We start from the raw sequence: 24,131 nt of genomic DNA on the forward strand, positions 1-24,131 counted from the left end.
CTTCTGAGGTCGGCAAAATGAGTGCCAGCTTGCTGGTATCCTGTGTCGGAGTGGTGACCTGTACAGGATTGTACCCAATCGCCAAGGAGACTGTTGAGGCAGCACCAACGCTCTGCACAGAGTATGGCCCCAATGGATGGATGGATGGATGGATGGATTGGTGAACCAATTCAGTGACACAATATGCAAATTCTTAAAATTTCAGGTCAATCGGATGAAAATTGATGATTTTATGTGATGCTGACCTTTGACCTTTTCGCCAAGTTATTGATGTTTTCTCCATATTCTTATAATAAAATTTTGTTAAAAATTTGATGACAAAAGCTCAAATGGTGTATTTAAATTTCAGGTCAATTGGATGAAAATTGACGATTTTATTTGATGCTGACCTTTGACCTTTTGACTATATTCTTAATTTGTCCTCTCCATATTCTCATAATAAAGTTTTGTTGAAAATTTAATAAAAGCTCAAATGGTAAAAAAAAAAGTTACGACACAAACACACACAATTTCAAAATGTTGAAATGTCCTTGGAATCTGGCCAAGGCCAAGTAAAGCAAGGTCGAGGCTGTTCATTCCTGATATGTCAAACACCGTGCAACCCATGCCTGCAGAAAACGGACTTTTTGGAACGCCGGCCACATTTTCCATCAAATCATCGTTTACTTTGTAAAATATTTCTCCATGGGTCGATGTTCCAATGTTGAAAGGTTTGTGGCAGTTGCTCAAACGGTTGTGGAGAAACCAAATTTAAAAGTGAATAAAGGTGAAAAGGTGAGTGCGAATAAAAAAGTGAGGGCCTCGGCCAATGTTCCACAACATGGTCAAGGGTGGCTGTGGACGCCCATTGCTAGTTCATATCAAGCTACCTTGTTGTCCATCGATTTCTTCGTCCTGCAAGAAATTTATGCACAGTCCCCACTATGAGCCTTAGATCAAGGCAATAAAAGATAAACATCAATGAAGAGGTTCAATTACTTACTCGTCAGCACGGAGCTCAAAGGCTATCGAATCTACGACATCTTTCACAGCCCCAACTTCTTGCACGGTCGGCCGAGGAACATTATTGTCCCGAGTCTTCCACGAACCGGTGGCTAGGCCTGACGTCCTACTGATGCTGGTTTTGGCAGAAATTTGCAATTTGTTCAGGGTGTCAGAGTTAACTCCCCTTTCCTCCGTGTAAAACACCTTGGGATCTTTAATGTCCAGCAACTAATGGTAGTAAATGTGACAACTAGCTTAATGTCTCTCTGAGGGATGGCACACTGTGTGATGCACTGCCTACTTGTGACGCAACAGTCGGACATAATTGGGTCGGGAGTCAAACCTCGACAAGACAGCTTAAAGGGAGTGCACTACTTCTATACCATCCCAAACAAGGAGTATTGAATGGCAAACCAAACTAGTTTAAACTGTCACCTTTCTCTACAACTGTATTCAAAGAAAGATCGTTTCATGATCAATAAAGAAACATCGGCAATCAGTTTACATCAATAAATTAAGTTGGAGAAAAATCAAAAAAAGTAGATGTTATACCCACAACTAAACGCTGCATTTTAGCGGCAGACATGTCTATGCTTTTTAACGAGACAAACAGCACCCTCAGTTGACGTTTACAACCACGATCAAACGATCCGCAGATGCCGCGGATGGAAACGGCAATTTCTCATAGTGAATCAAAGGAGACACGTGGATGTCCCAACCCCGTGCCACAGTGCCAGCCTTATAAAAGGCATGCGAGCGAGGCGTACCGGTGTGAATCCCCAGCTGCAGTCTGCGCTGCGATCCACAAGCTTTCTGTCAGGACGACCCACGTGGAAACACTCAAGGTGAGGCTATGCACCTTGATATAACAGATGAGGTGAAAGGGATACAAAGATTTCTACAACTGCAATGATGATGTTTTATTTATTTTCGGATTGAGGCCTTTGGCCCCTTGCACAGGCTGAGAAAAAGGACCAAGTTTGTTGAGATCGAAGCAGGTGAAGAGACTTTTGGTCGACTCAAGCTAGAAGCATCAATTTAGGCACCGACAACGGCCAGTCCAGCGTGGGATGGCCAATGTAATTTGACACTAATGTTGACCAGCAGAAGTGTTATCCCCGATATAGAAGGAGGTGAAATCGGTGACCATTTACAGCAGTGGCAAAGTGTGAAGAGTGGACGAGGTGGGTGAATAATTGACAACGCAAGCCAGCAAAGGTGCAACTAACTTGTGTAATTGTTGTGTTTGTTCACATTTTGGTGTTGTGACATGGCAGGGGGAAGCGGGTTGCGGGGTTTTATTACTTGGTGTCTCATTTGCCTTCAAGATACCATGCCACCGATTTAAACTAACGTTGTCTATCTCCTGCAAGAGATAAGTTAAGGTTGATATCAAGACACTAGCATTACAGCTGTAATCCAATTGCAGTTTCACCAATTGCTCACAGGATAGGAAGTTTATGGTGAGATTGAATCATGCTTCCCTACAGTACATGCTCAGGTTAAAAGAAGCAAGGGAAAGGTAACCGCAAATATAGAAAAGCTTCAAAATTACCGAAACAGGCATTACATGCAAATCCAGATGCACTGACACTACCGGCCTTGTTTCAACCCACTGTGCTAATTTTATACGTGCAAAGTAAGAAAATGAACGAGGGGCTGTCCACGTATTCCACAAGGAAAAATGGTGGAATTCTGAGCCTTCTCCTCTTCCTCCCCCTCCCTGCTCCACTCAAAATATCTCAAGCATTCCCAATCCCCTCTCCTCCTCTTCACTCGACCCCCTTAATCTCTCCTCCCTCCCTCTTCTCTCGTACCCTCCCCTTTTACACTTTTTTTTTCTTGAATCTACCTTTGCTCGCCCATCCTTGCATGGAACATTTATTTCCCCAATCGCCCCCCTTCCCAGCCCCTTGTCCCCATTTTACTATTGAACACATACAGTGTTGAGAAAAAGTTTGTGAACCCTTTGAAATTTTCTGTATTTTTGCATAAATTTGACCTAAAATGTAATCACATCTTCATCAAGTGCTAAAAATAGATAAAGAAAACCTGATTAAACAAATAGCACACAAAAAAATCTCCTTCTTCATTTATTTATTGAGCAAAATGATCCAACATTCAAATTATTTGTCGGAAAAAGTACGTGAATCTTTACATTCGGTAACTGGTGACACCCTGTTGAGCAGCAATAACTTCAACCAAACCATTCCCGTAACTGTTGATCAGTCCTGCACATCGGTTGGAGGAATTTTGACCCATTCCTCCTTACAGAACTGCTTTAACTCAGAGATATTTGTGGGCTTTCTTTCATGAACTGCTCACTTCAGGTTCTGCCACAACATTCAAATTGGGTTAAGGTCTGGACTTTGACTTGACCATTCCAACAAGCAAAATCTCTTCTACTTCAGCCATTCTGTTTTCGATTTTCTTGTGTGTTTACGATCGTTGTCTTGCTACATGACCCACTTTCTGTTAAGCTTCAGCTCAGGGATGGATGCCCTGACATTCTCCTGCAGAATGTGCTGGTACAATCCAGAATTCAAGGTTCCGTCAATGATGACAAGCCGTCTGGGTCCTGAGAAAGCAAAGCAGCACCAAACCACGATACTCCCACCACTATGGTTTCATGGTTGGGATGAAGTTCTTATGTTGGAATGCAGTGTTTGGTTTTCACCAAACGTAATGTTTCTCATTTATGCCTGGTGTTGGGCTTAATGGTTAGGGTGGTGGGCTTGGGATCCTAGGATCCTGAGTTCAAATACCACTTGGCTGTTGAATTAATACCAGGTGGGGTTGATTCTACCTGTCATCCTTCCGAGGTTGGGAAAATGAGTTCCAGATTGCTGGTATCCTGTGTCAGAGTGGCAAACCATCCAGGATTGTGCCCAATAGCCAGGAAGACTGCTTAGGCAGCACCAATGCTTTGCACAGAGTATGGTCCCAATGGATGGATGGATGGATTTAGACCAAAACGTTCCACTTTTGACTAATCTGTCCACAGAACATTCTTCTAATAACCTTCTGGATCTTCCAGGTGGTCTTTGGCAAACTTGAGATGGGTGGCAATGTTCTTCTTGGAGAGCAGTGGTTTCCTCCTTGCTATCCTCCCATGCACACCATTCTTGATCAGTGTTTTCTTGATGGTGGACTCATGAACACTGACATTAGCCAATTCAAGAGAGGCCAGGCCTGCACATCCTAAGACGTTACCCTGGGGTTCTTTATGACCTCCTTGGATTATTGTACGCCTTGCTGTTGAAGTGATTTTTGTTGAACTGATTTTCAGTGATTTCCCTGGAAAGAGTCACAATGGTGTTGAATTTCTACATTTGTACACTGTCTACTTGACAGTGGATTGGTGGAGCCCAACATCTTTAGATATGGTTTTGCAATCCTTTCCAGACCAATGAGCATTGACAACTCTTTTTCTGAAAGTCCTCAGAAACCTCTTTTGATCGGGGCATGTGTGGTGAAGACCAGACTGATGGTGACGAACAAAGTTTATGTTTTCCATATAGGGCAGGGCCACCCAAACTCACTCCCGATTGTCATCCCATTGATTGAAACACCTGACTGTAATTACCCCTTTAATTGAGCTGATTAACCTGGAGGTTCACATACTTTTCTGACAAAGAAATTGAATGTTGCATCATTTTGTTCAATAAATAAATTAAAAAGTAGATTTATTTTGTGTGCTGTTTGTTTAATCAGGTTCTCTTTATCTATTGTTCAGACTTAGATGAAGATCTGATCACATTTTAGGTCAAATTTATGCAGAAATAAAGAAAATTCTGCAGGGTTCACAAACTTTTTCTCAACACTGTGAATGTCAAACAATACGTATCCAAAAGGGTAGCATGACATCTCAGTGGTTGTATTCTTGCCTCAGGTATGTTTAGTTATCGATTTAATCCTCAGCAGGATCAAATCAAATTATAATACTGCTGTTCATATGCATTCCCAGTCGAGGACTTTGAATAGCATTTCTCTGCAACCCGAATTGGATGTAAATCGTTGCATGGCAATATAGATTGCCCAGGAATTCAAGAATATATTTGCTTGCACGGTACAACAAATGTGTTGAATGAAACATTAAATGTCGATGTTCTCCCTTTACAGCGGTCAACACAACATATTGAAGTGCAAGATTGAATGATTCCGTGTGGCCTTGAACCCATTCCGGAGGACTGTGAGTGTTCAAGCAAAGAAAACTCAAATTCTCACATCCACCCTCTCGTCGCAGTCAGGCATTCCCAACATGTTGCCAAATTAAGGTGCCAGCCTCATCTCCGACCTTCAAGCTTCCTGGAAACAATCACTGAAGGTCCCGAAGAGGATTGTGCCGACAATGACAGAGCAGATTTCAAAAGTGGTCCACCGGCATGTACGGCACCGCCAGTGCCCCGCATTACAGACTATGTTGTGTCTATCCGACATCTTGCCCATCCTACTTTCTCTTTTGTCACCCCAAAGGCCAATGTGCCAGTGAAACATAACTGCTGCTTCGCCCTAACTGACCCGGTAGAATATCTAGTCGGTCAAAGCAAGAATGCCTGTGAATGTTGTTTACCAAATGTGCTCAAACGCAGCACAGACCTTTCTAGCAGAAGCAAAACACCTCAAAGCAAAAATCTCTTGTCTCATTCTACGCATAAACACTACACTTCATCCAGTTTCTCCGCACACGTTTCACAGAGCTACGCCTGCAGCTCTCAACATCGAAACTCAAGACGCGGATTGTCAAATTCCCATGGCCGGCGCAACCCTTTCGAGTTTCACTCGTGTCTCACGATCACCTCACTCAACACCCTCCTCAAGTAATCGCGAGGAAGGTCACAAGTACAATGACAAGTCAGCCGGGCCGGTTCATCCACAGAGCAGCAACACACGACCGTGGTGGTACAAGCACGAAGTGGAACACAAAGAACCACTCTTCTGCAGTTATAAGACCAAAGGCAAGACAAAAAAAAACTTTTATTTCCAATTTCAGGACCAAAATTTTTCAAAGAGGAAAGATCAGCAGAATTTCTGTTCAATTTCCTATTCCATGATCTGTTATATTTGAATGTTCAAATGGAAAAAATAAAATAAAATAAAATGTTATCCCATTTTTCATTCCAAAATGTAATCTTATTTTTATGTACCACGAGAGAGAGGAAAAGAGATGTTGGAATTTACTTTGTATGAGAAATAAAACAGAATTGAATTTGTCATGACTGTTGTTTTTCTAATCCCGTTCCACCTTCCACACAGGCCTGGTGTTGGCTTAATGGTGAGGGTGGCTCGCTTGAGATCTCAGGGTCTTGAGTTCGAGCCCCTGTCGTGCTGTTGAAATAATCCTAGGTGAGTTGACTCAGCCCGTCATCCTTCTGAGGTCAGCAAAATGAGTACTAGTGTGCTGGTAACAGGGGGCACTGCATCAGTGGCACAGCTGTGGCCCCAGAAAATTATGCAGCCAAGCAGCCACAGGCTGCATATGAATAAATAAATAACCGTCCACACAAGCCTGGTGTTGGCGTAATGGTTAAGGTGGATGATTTAAGATCTTAGGGTCTTGAGTTTGAGCCCCTGTCATGCTGTTGAAATAAACCGAGGTGAGTTGACTCGGCCTGTCATCCTTCTGAGGTCGGCAAAATGAGTACCAGCTTATTGGTAACAGGGGCACTGCATCAGTGGCACAGCTGTGCTTCCAGAAAATTATGCAACCAATAGCCACAGGCTACATATGAAACAACAACCTTCCACACACAAGTCCCAACCAAGTTGCTTCATCTGTGAACAGTTTCAACCTTTGACAATTTAAATCACCACAATTCAGGTTCTCTCCCCACAAACCGCTACCTCCCCACACCCCCGCCCACCACCAACCACACTGCGTGTGATGTGGTCATTTCAACTGTACTACCCGCAAGGTTCACAATATTTTTTAGCATCAATGCCACATTTTTGGTTGTTTCATCTCATTATTTTTACAATCTATAGTACAATCATATTCCCATGACCTGCAGAAAAGATCTGCAACAACAAACTCCAGTGTGCCGGCCATTTTACAACTTCACCACATGTTTGGGGGCAGAGGGAGGTTGGGGGGGGGGTGCATGAAACCAACCACGTGAAACAAACCACTCGACGTTTAGGGGCGATAGTATGGCAAACTTGTTTTGTTTAATTGACTTTGCTTTAAAATTCCACAGGGTTGGGGAAATGGGGGTTCCTGGTAAGGTTGGAAAGCGGAAACAATGGTGTTTTATTTGTTCGGTCTAATACCTGGATTTTTACCAAATGCTGAGCCACAGATTTCATGAAAGGAAAAGGGGTTAAAACAGCATCTCCTGGTATATCCGCTTCACATGGCCTTCGATTCACACTGCACACTATTTTTAGCAATCACCTGTTCTACCAACAGAGTGCTTACGAGAAAGAATGGATCTCAACGATGACAATTTTGTAATGCTCGTATTACACAGTAGGCTCTTGTTAAGGCAAAATCCTTGAGATGAATTTGATGCAATCGTAACTAAATAAATAGATAAGTAAACGAGAGAGTTCATGGAACATCTTACCCCGTGCCATCTTGAGAAACAAGGACATAGAGCGGAGTCTACGAGAGGCAAATTCGACTGGTTGTGATGACGTAAAATTCTGTAATCTTTTGTCCAAGTACTGCTACACGGAAAGGTTTTGAAAGTGCCAAAAAGGCGACTTGTGTTCTACAACGTTCAAGTTTATAAATCAATTGAAATAGAATAAAAAAATTTGAAGGTCATAGAAAAACATAAATTTGTACGTTTACCGCTGTTGACGGGTCTCTTAGACCACCTTATTTAATGCGTTACATCAGTCATTTGTGCCTGTTGTTTGTGTCCCTTATAACGTTCTTAAAAACAAGAAGTTTCCTGTTTGGAATGATTTTCACTTTGTTTGACTGCCAGGCGGGCAGCAGAGTAAAATAAAATAAAAACTCTCCCACTCCTCTCTGCGCATGTGCGGTCGGGACAAATTCAAAGCCAAAGTACTGATAAACTACAGGTTCTTTTTCCCATTCATGTTCTGATTCGTGTTGACAATACAACATTCAATTGAAATCAAGTTGTTCTTCGATCATCAACTGGCATTCGTAGACAGACAGACAGAAGTGAACCGATTGCTTCACCCCACTTCTTGCTTCGTGTGCACGAGGTAATAAATACAGATTCTGAGACAATTTTGACAGGTCGAGTGCAGAGACTATTTCTTTTGATGAATCTACAGCATTAAATCAAAGCTTGTGAACTGAATACAAGGCCTGCCGAAAAAAGGAACTAAAAACTCGAAATAATCTTCAGCTTGGAAGGATTACAGATTTGTCATTGGAATAAAATGATTATTTCTAGTTAACGTGTGAATAACTTGACTTGACTGGCCTATTTAGCTACTGCATGATGACGGCCTCCTTCAACATGGTCAACTCTGTTCGATTCAATGCAATTTGAAGCCACTGTCATCCAGTGAAATATTCAATTCAATCTCCATGCCTGATTTTTGCTCTACTTCTGCTTCTGCTTCTTCCAAGGTCCTCTCTAAGTTACGAGTTGGTAATTCTTATTGTCCACCGATTGTCCCTTCTTCTTGCTACGTGTCCAGCCCAGTTCCCCTTTAGTCTGTGATTGTGATCAGAATATCACGGAAGATTGTTTTCTTTCTGATCCATTTATTTCTCTTATTGGCCCGATACCTAGACAGCATCTTTTCATGGCTCTTTGCCTGTTCATCAATTTTTGCTCCATCCTCTTTGTTGAAAACCATGTGTCAAAGCCATATGCCATTGCTGGGAGAACACACAAATTGCAAACTTTCCTTTAGAGACATCAGGAGAAACAAATAAAACAAATACCACTAACCTTTTAAAATGATAGTTGATCTGCCGTGAATAAAAGAGTTAACGTTTCAGGCTTTACCCTTCATCAGAACAAGGAAGAGAGAATGGGAAGGGTAGCGATGTGGGATAAATTCAGCAAATGACGTCATCACTAACTTTGTTTTGTATACAATGTCGAGGCTCATATGAGTTCTCATATGAGCCTCGACATTGTATACAAAACAAAAATCACTGACGTGCTGGGGGTCGAGAATGCCGATCGGACAGAGGTATGCGCATCATATGTGACTTATTGCCCAGAGTAAAATATGTCAAGGATGAGTTGATGGAGAGAGAATAGGAGGAGGAAAAAGAGGGACACACACACACACACACACGAAGAGACAGAGACAGAGACAGAGACAGAGACAGAGACAGAGACAGAGACAGAGACAGAGAGAGAGAGAGAGAGAGAGAGAGAGAGAGAGAGAGAGAGAGAGAGAGAGAGAGAGAGAGAGAGAGAGAGAGAGAGAGAGAGAGAGAGACAGGGAGACAGAAAGGGAAAAAGAGAGAGAGAGAGAGAGAGAGAGAGAGAGAGAGAGAGAGAGAGAGAGAGAGAGAGAGAGAGAGAGAGAGAGAGAGAGAGACAGAGACAGAAGGAGAGTTTGTTTTTCATGAAGTTTAATTTTTTTCCCAAATGCTGCCCATTCTGCTCTCGTACAGTCTCTTCACTTCTTCAACGCGATCCGTATCCATTTGTAACGTACAAATATGAATTATAATCAAAAGTGTTTTAAAAAGTCAGGTTCGGTGATTTTCAATGTTTAAAGCCGTCATTCAAGTAATATCTTGCAAAGCCAGTTGCACCACACAACATGCACTGACCTCCCAATAACGCAGCTGTAGCGTCTTGCCTTCATGGTAACAATTGTACATCTTCAGCTGATTCAGGAGATCAGACCTTTTCGGAAGAAAAAGAAAAAGCAGCATTCTGTCAAAATTCATCATCATTTACAAAGAGGGGTAAATTAGCCGTGTGTAAAAGCTCAAATCAACGGACCGGCATCATTGCATCAAATGAGCGATAAACACTTGAAAGCAAGTTGACGACACTCTTTGTAATGAAAGACTGATGAAACACTCATAGTTATGTTCTTAAATCTGGATCCTCTATGGTTGACATAAATTGGATGTTGGATACATTATAGTGGATTAATGAGACAAATTTCGACCTATTATAGCAAGCAAGAAAAGAGAAGAGACCATATTTCAATTTTTGTGTGTGGAAGGAATTGGTAAAATTAGAGATTATAAAGTGAATTTCTTTCCTCTTCTTTACATGAGCAAATCTAATGGAAAAAAAAAACAGTAGATCTGGCAGTGGGACAAGCATCAAGGCAATGCATGGATCGGCAAAGAGGAAAGAGAGGAGGGAAAGAAACACTGAAACTAGTCACAAGAAGGTTGAGTTCGGAAAGGTTAATGGGGACAATAAATATCATGGGACAGAATGGAGGATGACAAACGATGGCGGTGCACTGCTTGCTTGAAGTCCTGGATGGAAGAGTGAGACAGACACAGCAGCCTCTGGAATATGGTTCCCTATATGGGTGAAATGAGGAATAAAAATGTTGAGGTGCGTAGTCGGCTTGGATTTTGGAAGTTTAACCAGGAGAGGTGACTGGAAAAACACGTGCCTCCTGGAGTTGATGGGGAGGGTTGGAGGACAGAGAGCAATATTGGATAAGAGGCGGTAAAAAACACAGAGACCTCTGACTTGCTTGCGATGTGAAAACAACAGACTTTACGCTCCAGCCTCACCACAGGGATTCTAATAATTTCACATAATCTAGGATTGACAGATGTGATGCTGGAGCACTAGCTCATAGCAGAGAGCAGTACTCCATTGAGCTATGGACAAAGGCTTTATAGACAGTAACTCTGATTTCCCCAAAAAAGACGTACTGTATCAATGAAGGATGGACAGTTTGCGGTTGGCTTTGGAGGCCAGCCTCGCTGTATGATATGTAGTTACAGCCTAGGAATTGTCATGGCTGATTGTCAGGCCTAGAAGTTGAAGAGACTGAACCTCTTCCAGAGGATGACAAAGGAAATAGATAGGTAGGTTCATTTGATGATCCATCTGGAGCAACAAGGTGAGACTGTGCAATTTTCCACGATTGAAGGAGATGTTCCATTTATCAGACCAGTGTCTAATCATTTCTAGAATAGCAGAGAGAGACACAGCAGGGATGGGGGTACTGGACAACACAGTGTGGAGTCGTTGGCAAAAAAGGAAGAAGGGATTTTCCAGAGCAACAAATTAGTAAAATAATAAATAAAACAAAAAAACAACATCTGTACAAGCAATTATTGACGTACTTGGTGAGCAATAATTTTCTGTTGAAATAAATCAGCAGCCGAAGTTCCAACTGAAAACTACTTCATAAAGACTAGAGTCGGTCTGTGTTAGCAGAAAAATAAGGACAACTGACGAGAAAAATCATTGACAAGAACTTGAGAGAGGTAAGCTAACTGCCATGGGAAAAGAGGTTTGTGACATTTCAGATGGGAGTCCTTCTTCAGAGAGAGAGAGAGAGAGAGAGAGAGAGAGAGAGAGAGAGAGAGAGAGAGAGACAGAGAGAGAGAGAGAGAGAGAGAGAGAGAGAGAGAGAGAGAGAGAGAGAGAGAGAGAGAGAGAGAGAGAGAGAGAGAGAGAGAGAGAGAGAGAGAGAGAGAGAGAGAGAGAGAGAGAGAGAGAGAGAGAGAGAGAGAGAGAGAGAGAGAGAGAGAGAGAGAGAGAGAGAGAGAGAGAGAGAGAGAGAGAGAGAGAGAGAGAGAGAGAGAGAGAGAGAGAGAGAGAGAGAGAGAGGAGAAACCGAGCTGTTAGGGTTAGGGTTCTCCTCCCTCTCATCACTTGAGGAATTCCAAAACTAGTTCCAGCTCGACATACAAACAAAATGCAGCAATGTTCAAATTTGCACCTCACGAGCAAGCATTAATGGAATACAGTGATTATTTTTTGCTTTCTTAATTTGGTGACATTTATTTACCACTGGTAAAGGTACCCGGTATTGGCACTTTCCTTAATCTTTTGGCACCTTCCTTAATCTTTTCTTCACTGAATATAATTATCCAAACTTCAAAAAAAAAAAAAAGTTAAATACGGAGGAGAGATCACGGCCTTGCTTGCTTAAATGGGAACTCAAATGCAATTTTTTTTTCTTCTGAAAACCATTGAGAATCATTAATCACAGTCAAATTTAAAGGGAAGAAAATTGAAACTTGTTTGCCAATCACAAAGTGTCAAAAAAAAAAAAACCCTAGATTGTCGATTTTCGATTTTGCAAGTGACATCACATCTGGAATCCGCATTGATCCGAATAGTAGTTTGCATTGACAATGCAAGAAACAGTGCATGATGCCTGTTGGCTTAATGGTTAGGGTGGTGGTCTTGGGGTCCTAGGATCCTGAGTTCAAATCCCCCTCGACTGTTGAATAATACCAGGTGGGGTTGACTGCCTGTCATCCTTCCGAGGTCAGCAAAATGAGTGCCAGCTTGCTGGTATCCTGTGTTGGAGTGGTGACCTGTCAAGGATTGTGCCCAATAACCAAGGAGACTACTTCGGCAGCACCAACGATCTGCACAGAGTATGGTCCTGATGGATGGATGGATGGATGAAACAGTGCATGTTGAGCTCGGATTCTGATGCTGATTCCACCATCATTAGCAACTCTGAAGGTTTTCAGAATGTTGAAAGTGATCGGTGGGATTTTGGAGACAAAAATAATTATGGAAACGCTTACAGGGGAACTGTGTAGCCATAGCTTTGAGCCTTGTACGAGCAATTCAAGCAAAGCTGGGTGCAGTGTTCGTGAAGCTGAAAATGCTGGTCACATGATCACTTCAACTCAGTGGGGTTTGATTTTCCATTCAATTAACAGTTTATAGGGAGGGATTTTGTATTCATTGATAAATCAGTTGATGTATATGTATCATTAGAAATGAACAGGATAGAACCACCATCACAATTATATGTGGAACAATTACAGGCCCAGGCCAGGAATCAAACCGACGGCCTCTGGCAAACCATACCAGTGCTCTGCCATCTGAGCTATCTGGGCAACCCACTAGCTGAGCAATGCAATTCTTCCACAAATACAAGTGCCACTCTCTTTTTGTGCTGAAATGGCGATAACCACGACAGAGGAATCCTCTGGAAGAGTACTTGTCAGTCAGTTACCAGAGACCTTTCTGGAAGAGACTGGAACATTCGGCAAGTGGAGAACCAATCAGAAGCAACCACAAGCAGGTGGGAAGAGCCTCTGAGCATTCTTTACGATGTCCCGAGCCAGTCTCAATGTAAGCCCAAGTCGTGAGAGGAACGAACAGAACTGCTGGGGGAAAACCTCCTAGTCACTGAGGGAGCCTGCATCATTCCATCGGCGCTGTATTCCTGATCAAGTTGCATCGGTGCTGTATTCATGATTGAGTTGCAGCACCGATGTACAGTGTCGATGTATTCCTGAATGAGTTACGATCTGCCGGTGCTGTGTCTCTGCACTCGTTTCTGCTAGCATCAAAATCAGAGGGCAGACAGCAGCACGAGAACTACAAACCTGGTGGTTCCCACCGTCTCACACCACATCCCGACACCACGCCAACACCCTCCCCCCCACCCAACATAAGTCTCATCAACCCCACCCTTTCCGCTTCTTCACTTTGGGATCGCCAAAGGCACGCATTTTCTGTGTCCAGTAAGACAGGAGTCAATTCAATACTCCGCCCTGCTTCTATCTTCTCCTCTTGCCTACTTTCCTGGTTTATGTGATGGGGCCATGTCTTTGTATAAATAAGTCTGTATAAGGGGAAAATACATACTTGGGATTAAGATTCTACTCTTCTGTGTCTTTGCTGTAAATTGCCTTTCTATTGCTTTGTTTTTAAATAAATGCCATGCTTTTGATTGCCCTTTCATGACTTTGTAGAAACTTGCCCAATGAGACTATTGCCTGTGTGTGTAAACAAATGCTATTTCTTTTGAACTGATAAATGTTTCAGACCTGCTCGTTTATGTCTTTTCCTTCATTGGTTGGATATCGTGTGTACAAATAGATAGCCGGGAAGTCTTGCCCCATTGATTGGCTCTGCGATTAGCCAACGTTCACTCATGGTTTGCTCGGCCATACGCATTAAATAAATGGATGGACGTTGAGGGCGCAGTTCCCCAATTGAGACTACCAAAGCACTGGTAAGGTAACGCGGCAGTTAAGGAGCAAGGATCTTGCTCGGTTTTCGTGATTTCAATCAGCGTCCATGGTTGCCCAGCAACTCGCTGGACCATGGAGTTATCCAGAGGTCGGATAGAGAATCCGAGGTACCCCCTCGCGGTAACCCCTGAACCCCGGTTCCGTAACAATACTTTATAGATGTTCTTGGGTGAAAAAAAACAAACGTGTAAAAATTGTGGTGTACCTTGGCACAGTATGTGTGGACAGACAGACAAACGGACCCAAATGCAATACCCTCTCCTCTGGCAAGGGTAATTATGGATAAACATTTAAGATTTGTAAGAGAAACGATCGTTTACATATCCTGTTTCTGTTTTTTTTTTCTTTGGATACACTGTTGAGGCTCGTATGAGAGCTAACACACAGAACATACAACAAAGGGAGCAGGAGACAAGAGGGGTGGGAGAGGGAAGGAAAAAAAACAGTGTGGAACAGAGACATGAGGAGATCTGTGGAAGGGAGAAGGATGGGGCAGGGTACACATGGCAAACAAGATTGATACTTCAGGGACTTTCAGGTCCTTACACGACAGGGACTTTCAGGAAAGAAAGCAGGGAATTTGAAGTAGGTGGGTTTGGGGTGGATTAATGGGGGTAGAACATATCTGCTAAGATTCAGTGTCAATTTGCTGATCCAAAATAAAGCAAACATGTAATTCCAGCAAGCCAATAACATATTGTGACAGGAAGCCTTACGAGCTGCGAACTGTTCAATCCACTCCGAGGAATATAAAAAGTTTAGCAAAAACAGACAGGGTTTTGAATTTTTTTTAAAAATTGGATAAAGAAGGCCTTAAGTTGGTTGGTCTGTATAACCATGAAAATTAGGACTTGAGCAAAAACAGCGCATTTCAGTATACTGCAAGATTAAGGTCTCCCTCAATCCATGCTGTTTGGCAAACTCACCACACTTGCCAAACTGTGCCTTGGCGGAAGACTATGGGGGAATCAAACCCACAACAGCCGGTGGAGAAAGCAACAAGTCTTTCACCACTCGACCAAATTGCCAGCTTGACTTGGGTATATAAAAATGCAGATATTTTGTCATGCTGTGCTATTCTTACTTTGTGATTGCTTTTCCTTCTCCGATGTCCATCCATGCCGAGTTGCAGTTTTCCACCCCCTCCATCATCCTTCTCGATGTCGCCTTGCTGCTGAAACGCACGGCACGCCGCATTGCCATTACCACTCGCCCACACTCCCGGTTCCTTGTCGGAAATGCGCCAGCAAACTTTGGGGAATTATTCAGCTGCAGTAAATTGCCTTCAAGACTCCATCTTTCTATCCTGTGAGCTTTCTCAAGGGAATGCTGGCTAAAGAGAGAGAAAAAAATCAGCTGCAGGAAATGTGGTGAAATGGTCAGCAGGAAATGAAACACAGAAAGTACACCATACATGGATGGACCATAGCTTTGAGTTTTTGGAGAGAAGGCACTGTTCCTGCAATACCACGTGCAGGGCATTCGCAAAAGCCAAAACAAACGAGAAGAAAAACAGCATGTGGGTTACATTATCTTCAGATCCGAGACTTCTGGTTGGTTTCCGCTTCAGACCAACTATTACTGATAATGCTTGACATTTCGCAACTGATGTAGATAAATTAAAACACAAGGAGTAAAAATAAAAATAAAAACACCAAACATATTATTGGAAAATGAAGACAAAGTGCAGTTTCTTTTTGACGCAAGTGGTCATAATTCAAGTGAAGGGTAATACTCAGGGTAACAAATTTGCAATGGTAAATTGTCAATGCGCATTTACAGCACAGTTACAATTAATCGTAGTTTACCGACCCAGTTTAAGGGGCAGTTTCTTGGTAGGTAGGTCGACAGAGCTAAAACTAGGTCGACAGGTAGGTTGGGGCTCATGTAGGTCGACAGAGCTAAAACTATTTGTATTTTTCATTGTTGAATGCCATTATTTGTTTGAGCGGTCATACCTAGATTCAACTCCCGACCCAGTTATATTTCGCAGAGAGGGTGATTTATCAATGTGTGTGCCGCCACTTGGATGGACGCTAAACTGAACATCCCCTCTGCGGGCATTGGTTGGTGGACATTAAAGATCCCAAAGAATCCTTTTTGAAGAGTCGGCGAGCTATCGCCGGCACCGTGAATAAATTACAAATTCTTCCTGGGAAGGCAATGACAAACCGCCCCACATAATTGTTGCCAAGAAACTGCCTCGGTAGTACTGAACCTGCCTTTAGCCAGAACACCAGAATAATGTGAATATATACTGCATTGTAACGGTGGACCGCTGGGTGGACTCGTAATGAGATACACCACCTGCACGATAGCCAATTTTACGATGGACCATCGAAAGAGACGATACGGCGTCCGCCGGGAAAACTGAACACATCTTTGCTTCGGTTTTCGGCATACAGAAAAAGTCCAACAAGAATCTGCCGCTGTGATAGATTCCCAATTTGTTCAGAACTCTAGGGCTGAGCAACCCTGAGGAACTGTATTGTACTTTGAAGACCTCCTAATGAGGCTTGGCCAATGCCCCAAGGATATCTTACGATATAAAATAAGACAATTTTTTGTACGTATGTGTGTGTATATATGTCTGAAAATCACAGAAAATAAACACGGAGAATAAAATAAAAATAAACACGGAGAGAATAAGAAAATCACAGAAAATAAAAATAAACGCAATTAACTAGACGGAGGACCCTAAGTCACATGGTTGAGTTACATGGTTGAGTTATTGGCATCCACGGTCGGTTAAGCGACCCGCCACGTCACGGAATTATCAGTGTGCGTTGGCCTACAATTCCGGGGAGTCTGGTGGGAACCGAGATAGCTTCCCCCCCCCCCCCCCACCAGTGGTCTTCTCACTCGACCCCTGGCACATAACAATATATATATATATATATATATATATATATATATATATATATTTGTTTATTACGCTAATAAATGTGTGTGTGTGTGTGTCCTCCATGACTCCAAAACCACGAAAGCTAGCAGCCTGAAACTTTGCATGCATACGAAGAAAACTCCAAGGAAGTGCAAGAGTGAAAAATGGATGTTAGGGTTAATTAAAACGCCCCTTTTGAAGAAAATTAATGGCCTTATTTAATTATATCCTTTATCAGGTGCATCCTCGACCACCTCGCTCTTTGGGGTCTTAAGGCTTTGCAAGGTTACTTCGCTGGTGTCTAAAGCTGCCATGTTTTTTGGCCAACTCAACAATGCCTTGACCTCTAACAGGCCACAATGATTTCTTCACGATAAAGTTTATTTTTTCACTTTCCTCACTCATATTATCGAATGCCTGTTCATCATATACCTACGAATCGCAATATACATCACTTTTGGAAGTGCTGTAATTTTCAAATTAGGATCTTGGAGCGATTTCATGCATTATATGATACGATTTTCCACGATCTACTCTCACGGACTAATTAAAGTATATCATCGAAATATTATTTCGGTTTTGAAGATCGGATATCATCCGGACTAAATAAGTGTTGAAATCTGTTGTGAATTCTGATAATTTAAAGAAATAACGAGTCTTATAACTAAACCTATATACCTATTTACATTAAGCAAACAAGCCTATGTTCCTGCCTTCTCCATACATGCACAAGAAAATGTGAAATTTCCAAAGCATTACACTTATCTTTTTCTATTGTTTGGAGAATTCTATTGAGTGAACAAAAAAATTTAAGAATGTGCCAAAATTAATCAGCTTCATTGAGCCACATGACTGAATGCATTCACTGCTAAACCTCGCTCCCTGTCCCCCAGAGGGACTGCTAATCTATAGCATCTGCCAGATCGGTGTCTATATTTTTGGAGGTTTTGCGAGGTACTCTACAGCAAATTAAAGCAAATCTGGTGAAATGTGGTTGTTTTAAAATAAAGTTATAACGTTTGTGCAGACCACAAACGATGTACCACGTGACACGTGCACAGATGAGCAGGCAAGATGGCGGATTATCTGCAATGTTAATTTCACGGGTGATTGAACTTTGCAATGTCTCCAGGGTTGTTCTACATTAAGCAGCGGCTCTTTTGTGGATAAAATAATTATTTGAACGAATTCATTTTGTTTATGTAACTGCTGCGTGCGCGGTGAAGACCAGCTTTAAAGTAAAAGGTATCCTATATGGTATGCAGCCATAGCCTGGCCAGCTGTTCCTTATCAATCATTTAATTGGAGTGCTTGATTGAGTGCTTAATCCACTTGCTGAGTGTCTTATAATCAATTGCGCTCCATCATTCTGAGCGAATCGTTCACTCACTGTGGACGCTTTTGCCGCGCCACGTCATCCTGAGCGAGTGGTTCGTGCTCCATCATCCTGAGTGAGTAGTTCGTGCTCCGTCATTCTAAGTGAGTGGTTCGTGCTCCATCATTCTGAGTGAGTTGTTGTGAAATAACACCCGATTTCTGAGCCGTTTGCCGTGTGAACGTGTTTTTTTAATTCTCGAGCCAATTTTTTTTCCATCTGTTACATGCAGCTGTTTATGAAGAATAACGTTTGTGAACATATCCTTAAAACTTCGATATATAAATGCAGCGTTGTTTTTTGGTGAAAGCTCCTCAAGATTTCGGGGTTGTATACAGTACATACTGTAGCTGGTAATCACACTGACTCAAACCTGCCGATTCCCGAAAAATTGCTGATATCGGCCAAGCACTAATGTGTGTGCGTGTGTGCGTGGTTCATAAATCATAACAAATTATCTGTGCTCACTCTCCTACCCCACCCATTTCTCTCTGTGTCCCATCCTTGCTCTACTCCCTCCAAATACAGTGCAGCACCCTCATCCTACACCTACCTCTCTTACTCTGCCCTCCCCTCTATGTCTCTCTGTCTCTGTCTCTAGACATATCCGGATGGTGGTTATGGCTGGACGGTGTTTGTCTCTGGACGTGTCCGGGCAGTTTGTCTCTGGACGTGTCTAGATGGTATTTATCTCCAGACGTGTCCGGATGGGAATTTGTCTCCTGAAACGTCTGGGTGGTGTTTATGTCTGGACGGGAGTTTGTCTACGGACGTGTCCGGGTGGTGTTTGTCTCCAGACGCATCGGGGCGGTGTTTGTCTCTGGACGCGTCCAGGCGGTGTTTATGTCCGAACGGATCTCTGGATGCGTCCGGCGGGTTTTGGCTCCGGACGTGTCCGGGCGGTGTATGTTTCTGGGCTGTATTTATAGTATGACCGGTAGAAAACGGATTTCAGACATTATTTTGTTTCCATCTTCACTGTTTTTCGATGCAGAATCATTTTGATGAAACAGTATGAATCGTAATTAACGTTCCACCGCACGTCTACCTTCCCTATCACCTCACACTGTCTTTCCTTCCCCCTCCATTTTCTCCCCCTCCCTTCCATTCTCTTCTCTTCTCTCTCTTCTCTCTCCCCCCCCCCCCACTCTTTTCCCGTCAAAGAAGCAACGGGTAGTCCTTGCTTTTTGTGTATTTATATTGTTACGAATCTGGAAACCATGCGCACTCAACATTCAGGTCCCAAAGTTAGTTATGCAGGTAAGTACGTGTGAGACAGCTCCCTTCCTTTTGTCTAGTGGGAGAGTCAAATATGTGCGTTGTGATTTTTCTTTTAATAGTTAGGTTATTACATCTCAGCACCTGCTCATCACGCTCCATCACCACCGTTGGCTGCTCGTACCTTGACTTGCCGAGAGGGGGGCCTCGCGGTCCCAGTCCTTTGTTTCCATGAACGTTCCACAAGCAATGGTGGCTTCACCACCATTCACCTTCCTCAAACACGCGTGGAGGGGAGGGGCGGCATTCTCAGGGCATGGCCGAAATCCCGCCCAGGAAGGCTGTGCCTGCAGGATCCTGGCCAATTAGAGGCGAACAGTGAGGTGTGCTCACCAAGGCCCCTCCCCACTTAGGGAAGTCCATAAATTCCAGAGACTCTCTGAGGCGTAGTTGATGGGTTGCACGAGAGTTCTGAGAGTTTCTTAAGGGTTTTTTGGCTGTTCCGAAGGGGTGGTTACGAGGGGCGATTACGAAGAGTGGTCACAGGAGGTCTACGTTGCTGTACGAAGGGGTTTTTGCTGTCACGAGGGTTGAGCAGAGGGCCATCGAGGCGGCGAACGTGTCTCTGCTGGCCCTCTACAAGGAAGGACAGAGCGACACTGACCCCCCCCTCCGTGGATCCCGATTATTCGCCACCCGAACTCCGCCACGAGCCTCGAGTCCCCCATGTGTGACGGGGGATCGGACCAACGACCTTTGTCCGGTGCCGCATCACGGAGTACTCCCTTCCCTCCGACGACCAGGTACAAGCTAAACTCTGACCCCAGCTCGTCTCACTCATCAGCTGGAGGGTCGAATAAAGAACATTGGGTTTTCTTTTCATTTATCTGTGTCTGAGTGTGTTGGGCCCATCTTGTAAGTGGAACTGCATAAGTGTTTTTGCCCATTGTAAATACTTGCATTGAATATTTGGGTTAAGTTTCGCTTCTCTTGTCTTTTGTTTACTGTAAATAAATTATTAGAAATGTTCCCAGTTCGTTCCCATCCTTTCTTTATTTGGTCCAGCATGGTCCGGGTCTGAGTTTAGACAGGGTTTCATCCGCAGTAACGGGTACATCGTAGCCGGAACGTCCTGGGCAGGCCCGCTTGACTGCATCCGAGCCGGAGTTGGTCGGTGGAAGTTGATACTCTACCGTAGCTGGTAGAGTGATCCGGTTCGGCCAGAAGTTCTGAGGGCATGAATTCCCGGTAGCCAAGACTGCGTGGTTATTTAGGTATATTGGGATCTACACAATTAACCCTACACCACGCGGTCGAGATATTGGCGTTTAACGGTCGATTAATCGATCCGCCGGCTTTGGAGTTATCTGGAGCGACGGCCTATAAATTCCGGGGAGTCTGGTTGGAGACAGCGTAGACTTTCCCATCTCGCGGTCATTCTCGCCACCGACCCCCGACCCACAACAATACACACACACACACACACACACACACACACACACACACACACACACACACACACACACACACACACACACACACACACACACACATTAATTTAAAAAAAATAGTTTCTTGGAAGGATAAAAACTTTTAAAGTTCGCGTTAAGGATAAAAATTTAACATGCTCAAGAAAATGTCACCCATCAGTTTTTACCCACAGTTTCATACAGTACATCAGCAGAACTCAAAGACCGGAAAAGCACCATGTTTGTCGAAGTACGGTACTGTAAAAATACATGAATAAATGAACAATAAGGATCAAACGTTGACTCATTCATAATTGAGCTGATTAATTATCACGACGATCATAGGTACACTCCCAAATGGTCCACGTGGACCATCACCAGGATGGAAGTGAAGCCACAGTAAAGAAGGGAAAACGTCGGTAGTTAAACTCCGCATCATGCGAAGCCGTAAACACGTTCGAGCTCTCCGAAGCTCCGCGTCTCGCTCACAGTGCTGCGTCTGCGGCGAGGAACGCGCACCTGAAACCCTTTCGGCGAACTAGTCGAGGCCGCCTCTGCCGCTCTAGGCCGCAGCGCTCTCTCCCCGATCTCCAGCCTCCAGAACAGCTCAGGACGTTTTCATGCAGTGCGAGTTCCCGATGGAGACGAGCTGAAGCGAAGAGCGAAACAGCCCCGTCCGAACGCCGCCGTACTGGCGAGTGCGCAGCGTTTGTTGTCCGAAAACGCGACCACGACGCCCGTTATGGCCAAGAACCGCTATTAACCATCGCGTCCGGGACGTTCCACCTCCACGAAGGATGTTCCCATCGGGCCGGGCTGCCCGAGACAAAAGGACGCGCGTCGGGGCCTCCAGGGATACGGGGACCGTCAATCAACTGCGCGGGGAAAGGGAAACCCCACCACGATCGTGATGCGTCATTTGGTGCCCCTATCGACGGCAGGGTTAACTCCTGTTTGTCGACGTCCGAAAAATCGTAATCATCAGTCTCAGTGTGTTGAGAGTTTGTTGTGCATCTCCTTTTCACTTCGTTCCGCGTGGAACGACGATTCGATGTTTACAGGTGTTTACATCGTGTGTACAGGTGTACAAGGATCGTGAGTGTACGACTGAACGACAACTATTTCCTTAACCTGCCGCAATTATTATTATAATCCCCACTTTCTTGTGGTGCGGTTGACCGAGCTGGGAAAGTTTTTTTCCCAATTAAATCTTTCACGGAGCACCTGGCCAGGCCTGACGTTCTGGTTTGACTGTTCAAGGTCGTTTTGCGCATGAATTTGTAATTTGTTTAGGGTGCCGGAGATAACTAATACCAGCAGAAGATACAGCCAGCTTAACATCCATCGGATATATATATATATATATATATATATATATATATATATATATATATATATATATATATATATATATATATATATATATATATATATATATCTCTCTCTCTCTCTCTCTCTCTCTCTCTCTCTCTCTCTCTCTCTCTCTCTCTCTCTCTCTCTCTCTCTCTCTCTCTCTCTCTCTCTCTCTCTCTCTCTCTCTCTCTCTCTCACACACACACACACACACACACACACACACAGTCACGTGTTTTGAAAATTTGTGTAATAATCTCCTTTTCACGTACAGCCTCACCTCGAACGCAGACTCGGTCCGGACATCATGCTCCTCTCGGACATGTATACACTCAATGTTCGGGAGGAGCATGGACAACTCGGACGGTAGAGCGCATGTTCAGTCCGCCAGGCTGAACAGTTTACGTTTTCGATCCCACTGATAGGCTGGATTCGGATCTTCACAAAAATCGAATCAATTCGTCCTTGTTACACACCCAACCTGTCCGCCAAGTTTCATCCAAATCCGTCCACAACTGTTTGAGATATCATGCTCACAGACAGACAGACAGACAGACAGACAGACAGACAGACAGACAGACAGACAGGAGTGAAAACATCACCTTTGATTGCACAGGTGAAAAGGGGGGAAAAAATTTTTTTTTCCTCAATCACCATATCCACATAAACGGGAGAAGAGACGTTGCTTTGATAGGACAAACCCCAAGGGAAGGTGCAGATGGGGATAATAAATAAATAATAACAGCCTCATCACAAAGCTGCAAAAGCACCAATTACTGTGAGGACAGCTGGTGCGTAAACCATGGGTTCCAACGTCCTACAGACAAAGAACGTTTGGGAGGGGAAGCCGAGAACACCTGGCTCGATCTATAGTCTGTCAGACTTCACCGTACACTTTAATTAAATACAAGTGATGCCACTAATTGTACATCTCGGTTATGTAATAATGATGGCTCTTTGCGTGCTCCTATAGAATCCAGGGAGACCATATGCTGGTCAATATACTTCATCAGATACTGTAGCAGCGTTGCCCTGTGCTGGCTACGTCGTTTGCTGAAGATGCTTTGGACGTGAATTTGAAGGTACGGTCACTCACGTGTGGGATGGGTGAAGGTAACTGGTATTGCTGTAGCACAGGTATGATGTTCTTTATCCAAGTTCACATCCAAAATCCAAGTTCATGCAACTGTGCCTCTGTTTTTTGCTAGATGTAGATTGCAGATTGCTAGATACAGTGCCTGCTGTTCCCAATAATCTGGTACTCGTTTTGCCAACCTCAAGTGGATGACAGGCTGCATCACCCCACCTGGTGTTATTGAAAGGAAGGACAGGGGCTCAAACTCAAGACCCAAGGAGATCTTAAGCCAGCCACCCCGAACCGCTAAGCCAACACCAGGCTTGGCTGTACGATAAGTAATGCCAATTGCAAGCCATGGTTGAGTGCCCTCCTTTGGGAGAGTGCTCGACCAGCACCGTTTCAACGAAGTTCTCCCGTAATCCGTCAGAACTCTTACATTTGGAATAAGAAGCAAATCCCCCACGTGATGCCATTGTATATGCACAGTAGGTAACATCATGTGGGGATGCTTCAGGTTTATGCTGGACGGTCAACGTCCCAGACAGGTGGTTAAAGAGGCTCAAGCTATAGGTCGCCAAAAGGTTTCCTGCAGCACCCAGACAATGAAACTTAGCAATATGTATACTGGGGAAACCTGAGAACCACGCAGGAGAACACAA

At 43.8% G+C, this 24,131-nt stretch overlaps 1 protein-coding gene and 1 long non-coding RNA gene across 6 annotated transcripts in view; one reads left to right on the plus strand and one right to left on the minus strand.

Annotated features, from left to right (window-relative positions):
• RASSF4 (Ras association domain family member 4) overlaps nucleotides 1-21,980 on the minus strand; it is a 65,578-nt gene extending 43,598 nt beyond the window's left edge. The window contains exons 1-3 of one of the 5 annotated variants that reach the window (XM_085882565.1): nucleotides 21,561-21,980; nucleotides 15,180-15,266; nucleotides 9,710-9,785 (exon numbers count right to left, since the gene is read on the minus strand). In XM_085882565.1, coding sequence (XP_085738691.1) covers nucleotides 9,710-9,785; nucleotides 15,180-15,247 — 144 coding nt within the window. In that variant the 5' untranslated portion in view covers nucleotides 15,248-15,266; nucleotides 21,561-21,980. Of the gene's footprint in view, nucleotides 1-9,709; nucleotides 9,786-15,179; nucleotides 15,486-15,509; nucleotides 15,575-21,560 lie in introns of those variants that run through there. The other 4 variants (XM_085882564.1, XM_085882563.1, XM_085882566.1 and 1 more) reach the window with 4 other exon arrangements.
• Nucleotides 1,327-6,198, plus strand: LOC147026769 (uncharacterized). Its single transcript, XR_015058498.1, has 2 exons — nucleotides 1,327-1,829; nucleotides 5,107-6,198. It is a non-coding gene; the product is annotated as an uncharacterized LOC147026769 (long non-coding RNA).
• Nucleotides 21,981-24,131: the final 2,151 nt, after the last annotated feature.

Source organism: Eptatretus burgeri, chromosome 5, assembly GCF_056783735.1.
Source record: "Eptatretus burgeri isolate ZD-2024b chromosome 5, Ebu_testis_v1, whole genome shotgun sequence".
NCBI lineage: Eukaryota > Metazoa > Chordata > Myxini > Myxiniformes > Myxinidae > Eptatretus > Eptatretus burgeri.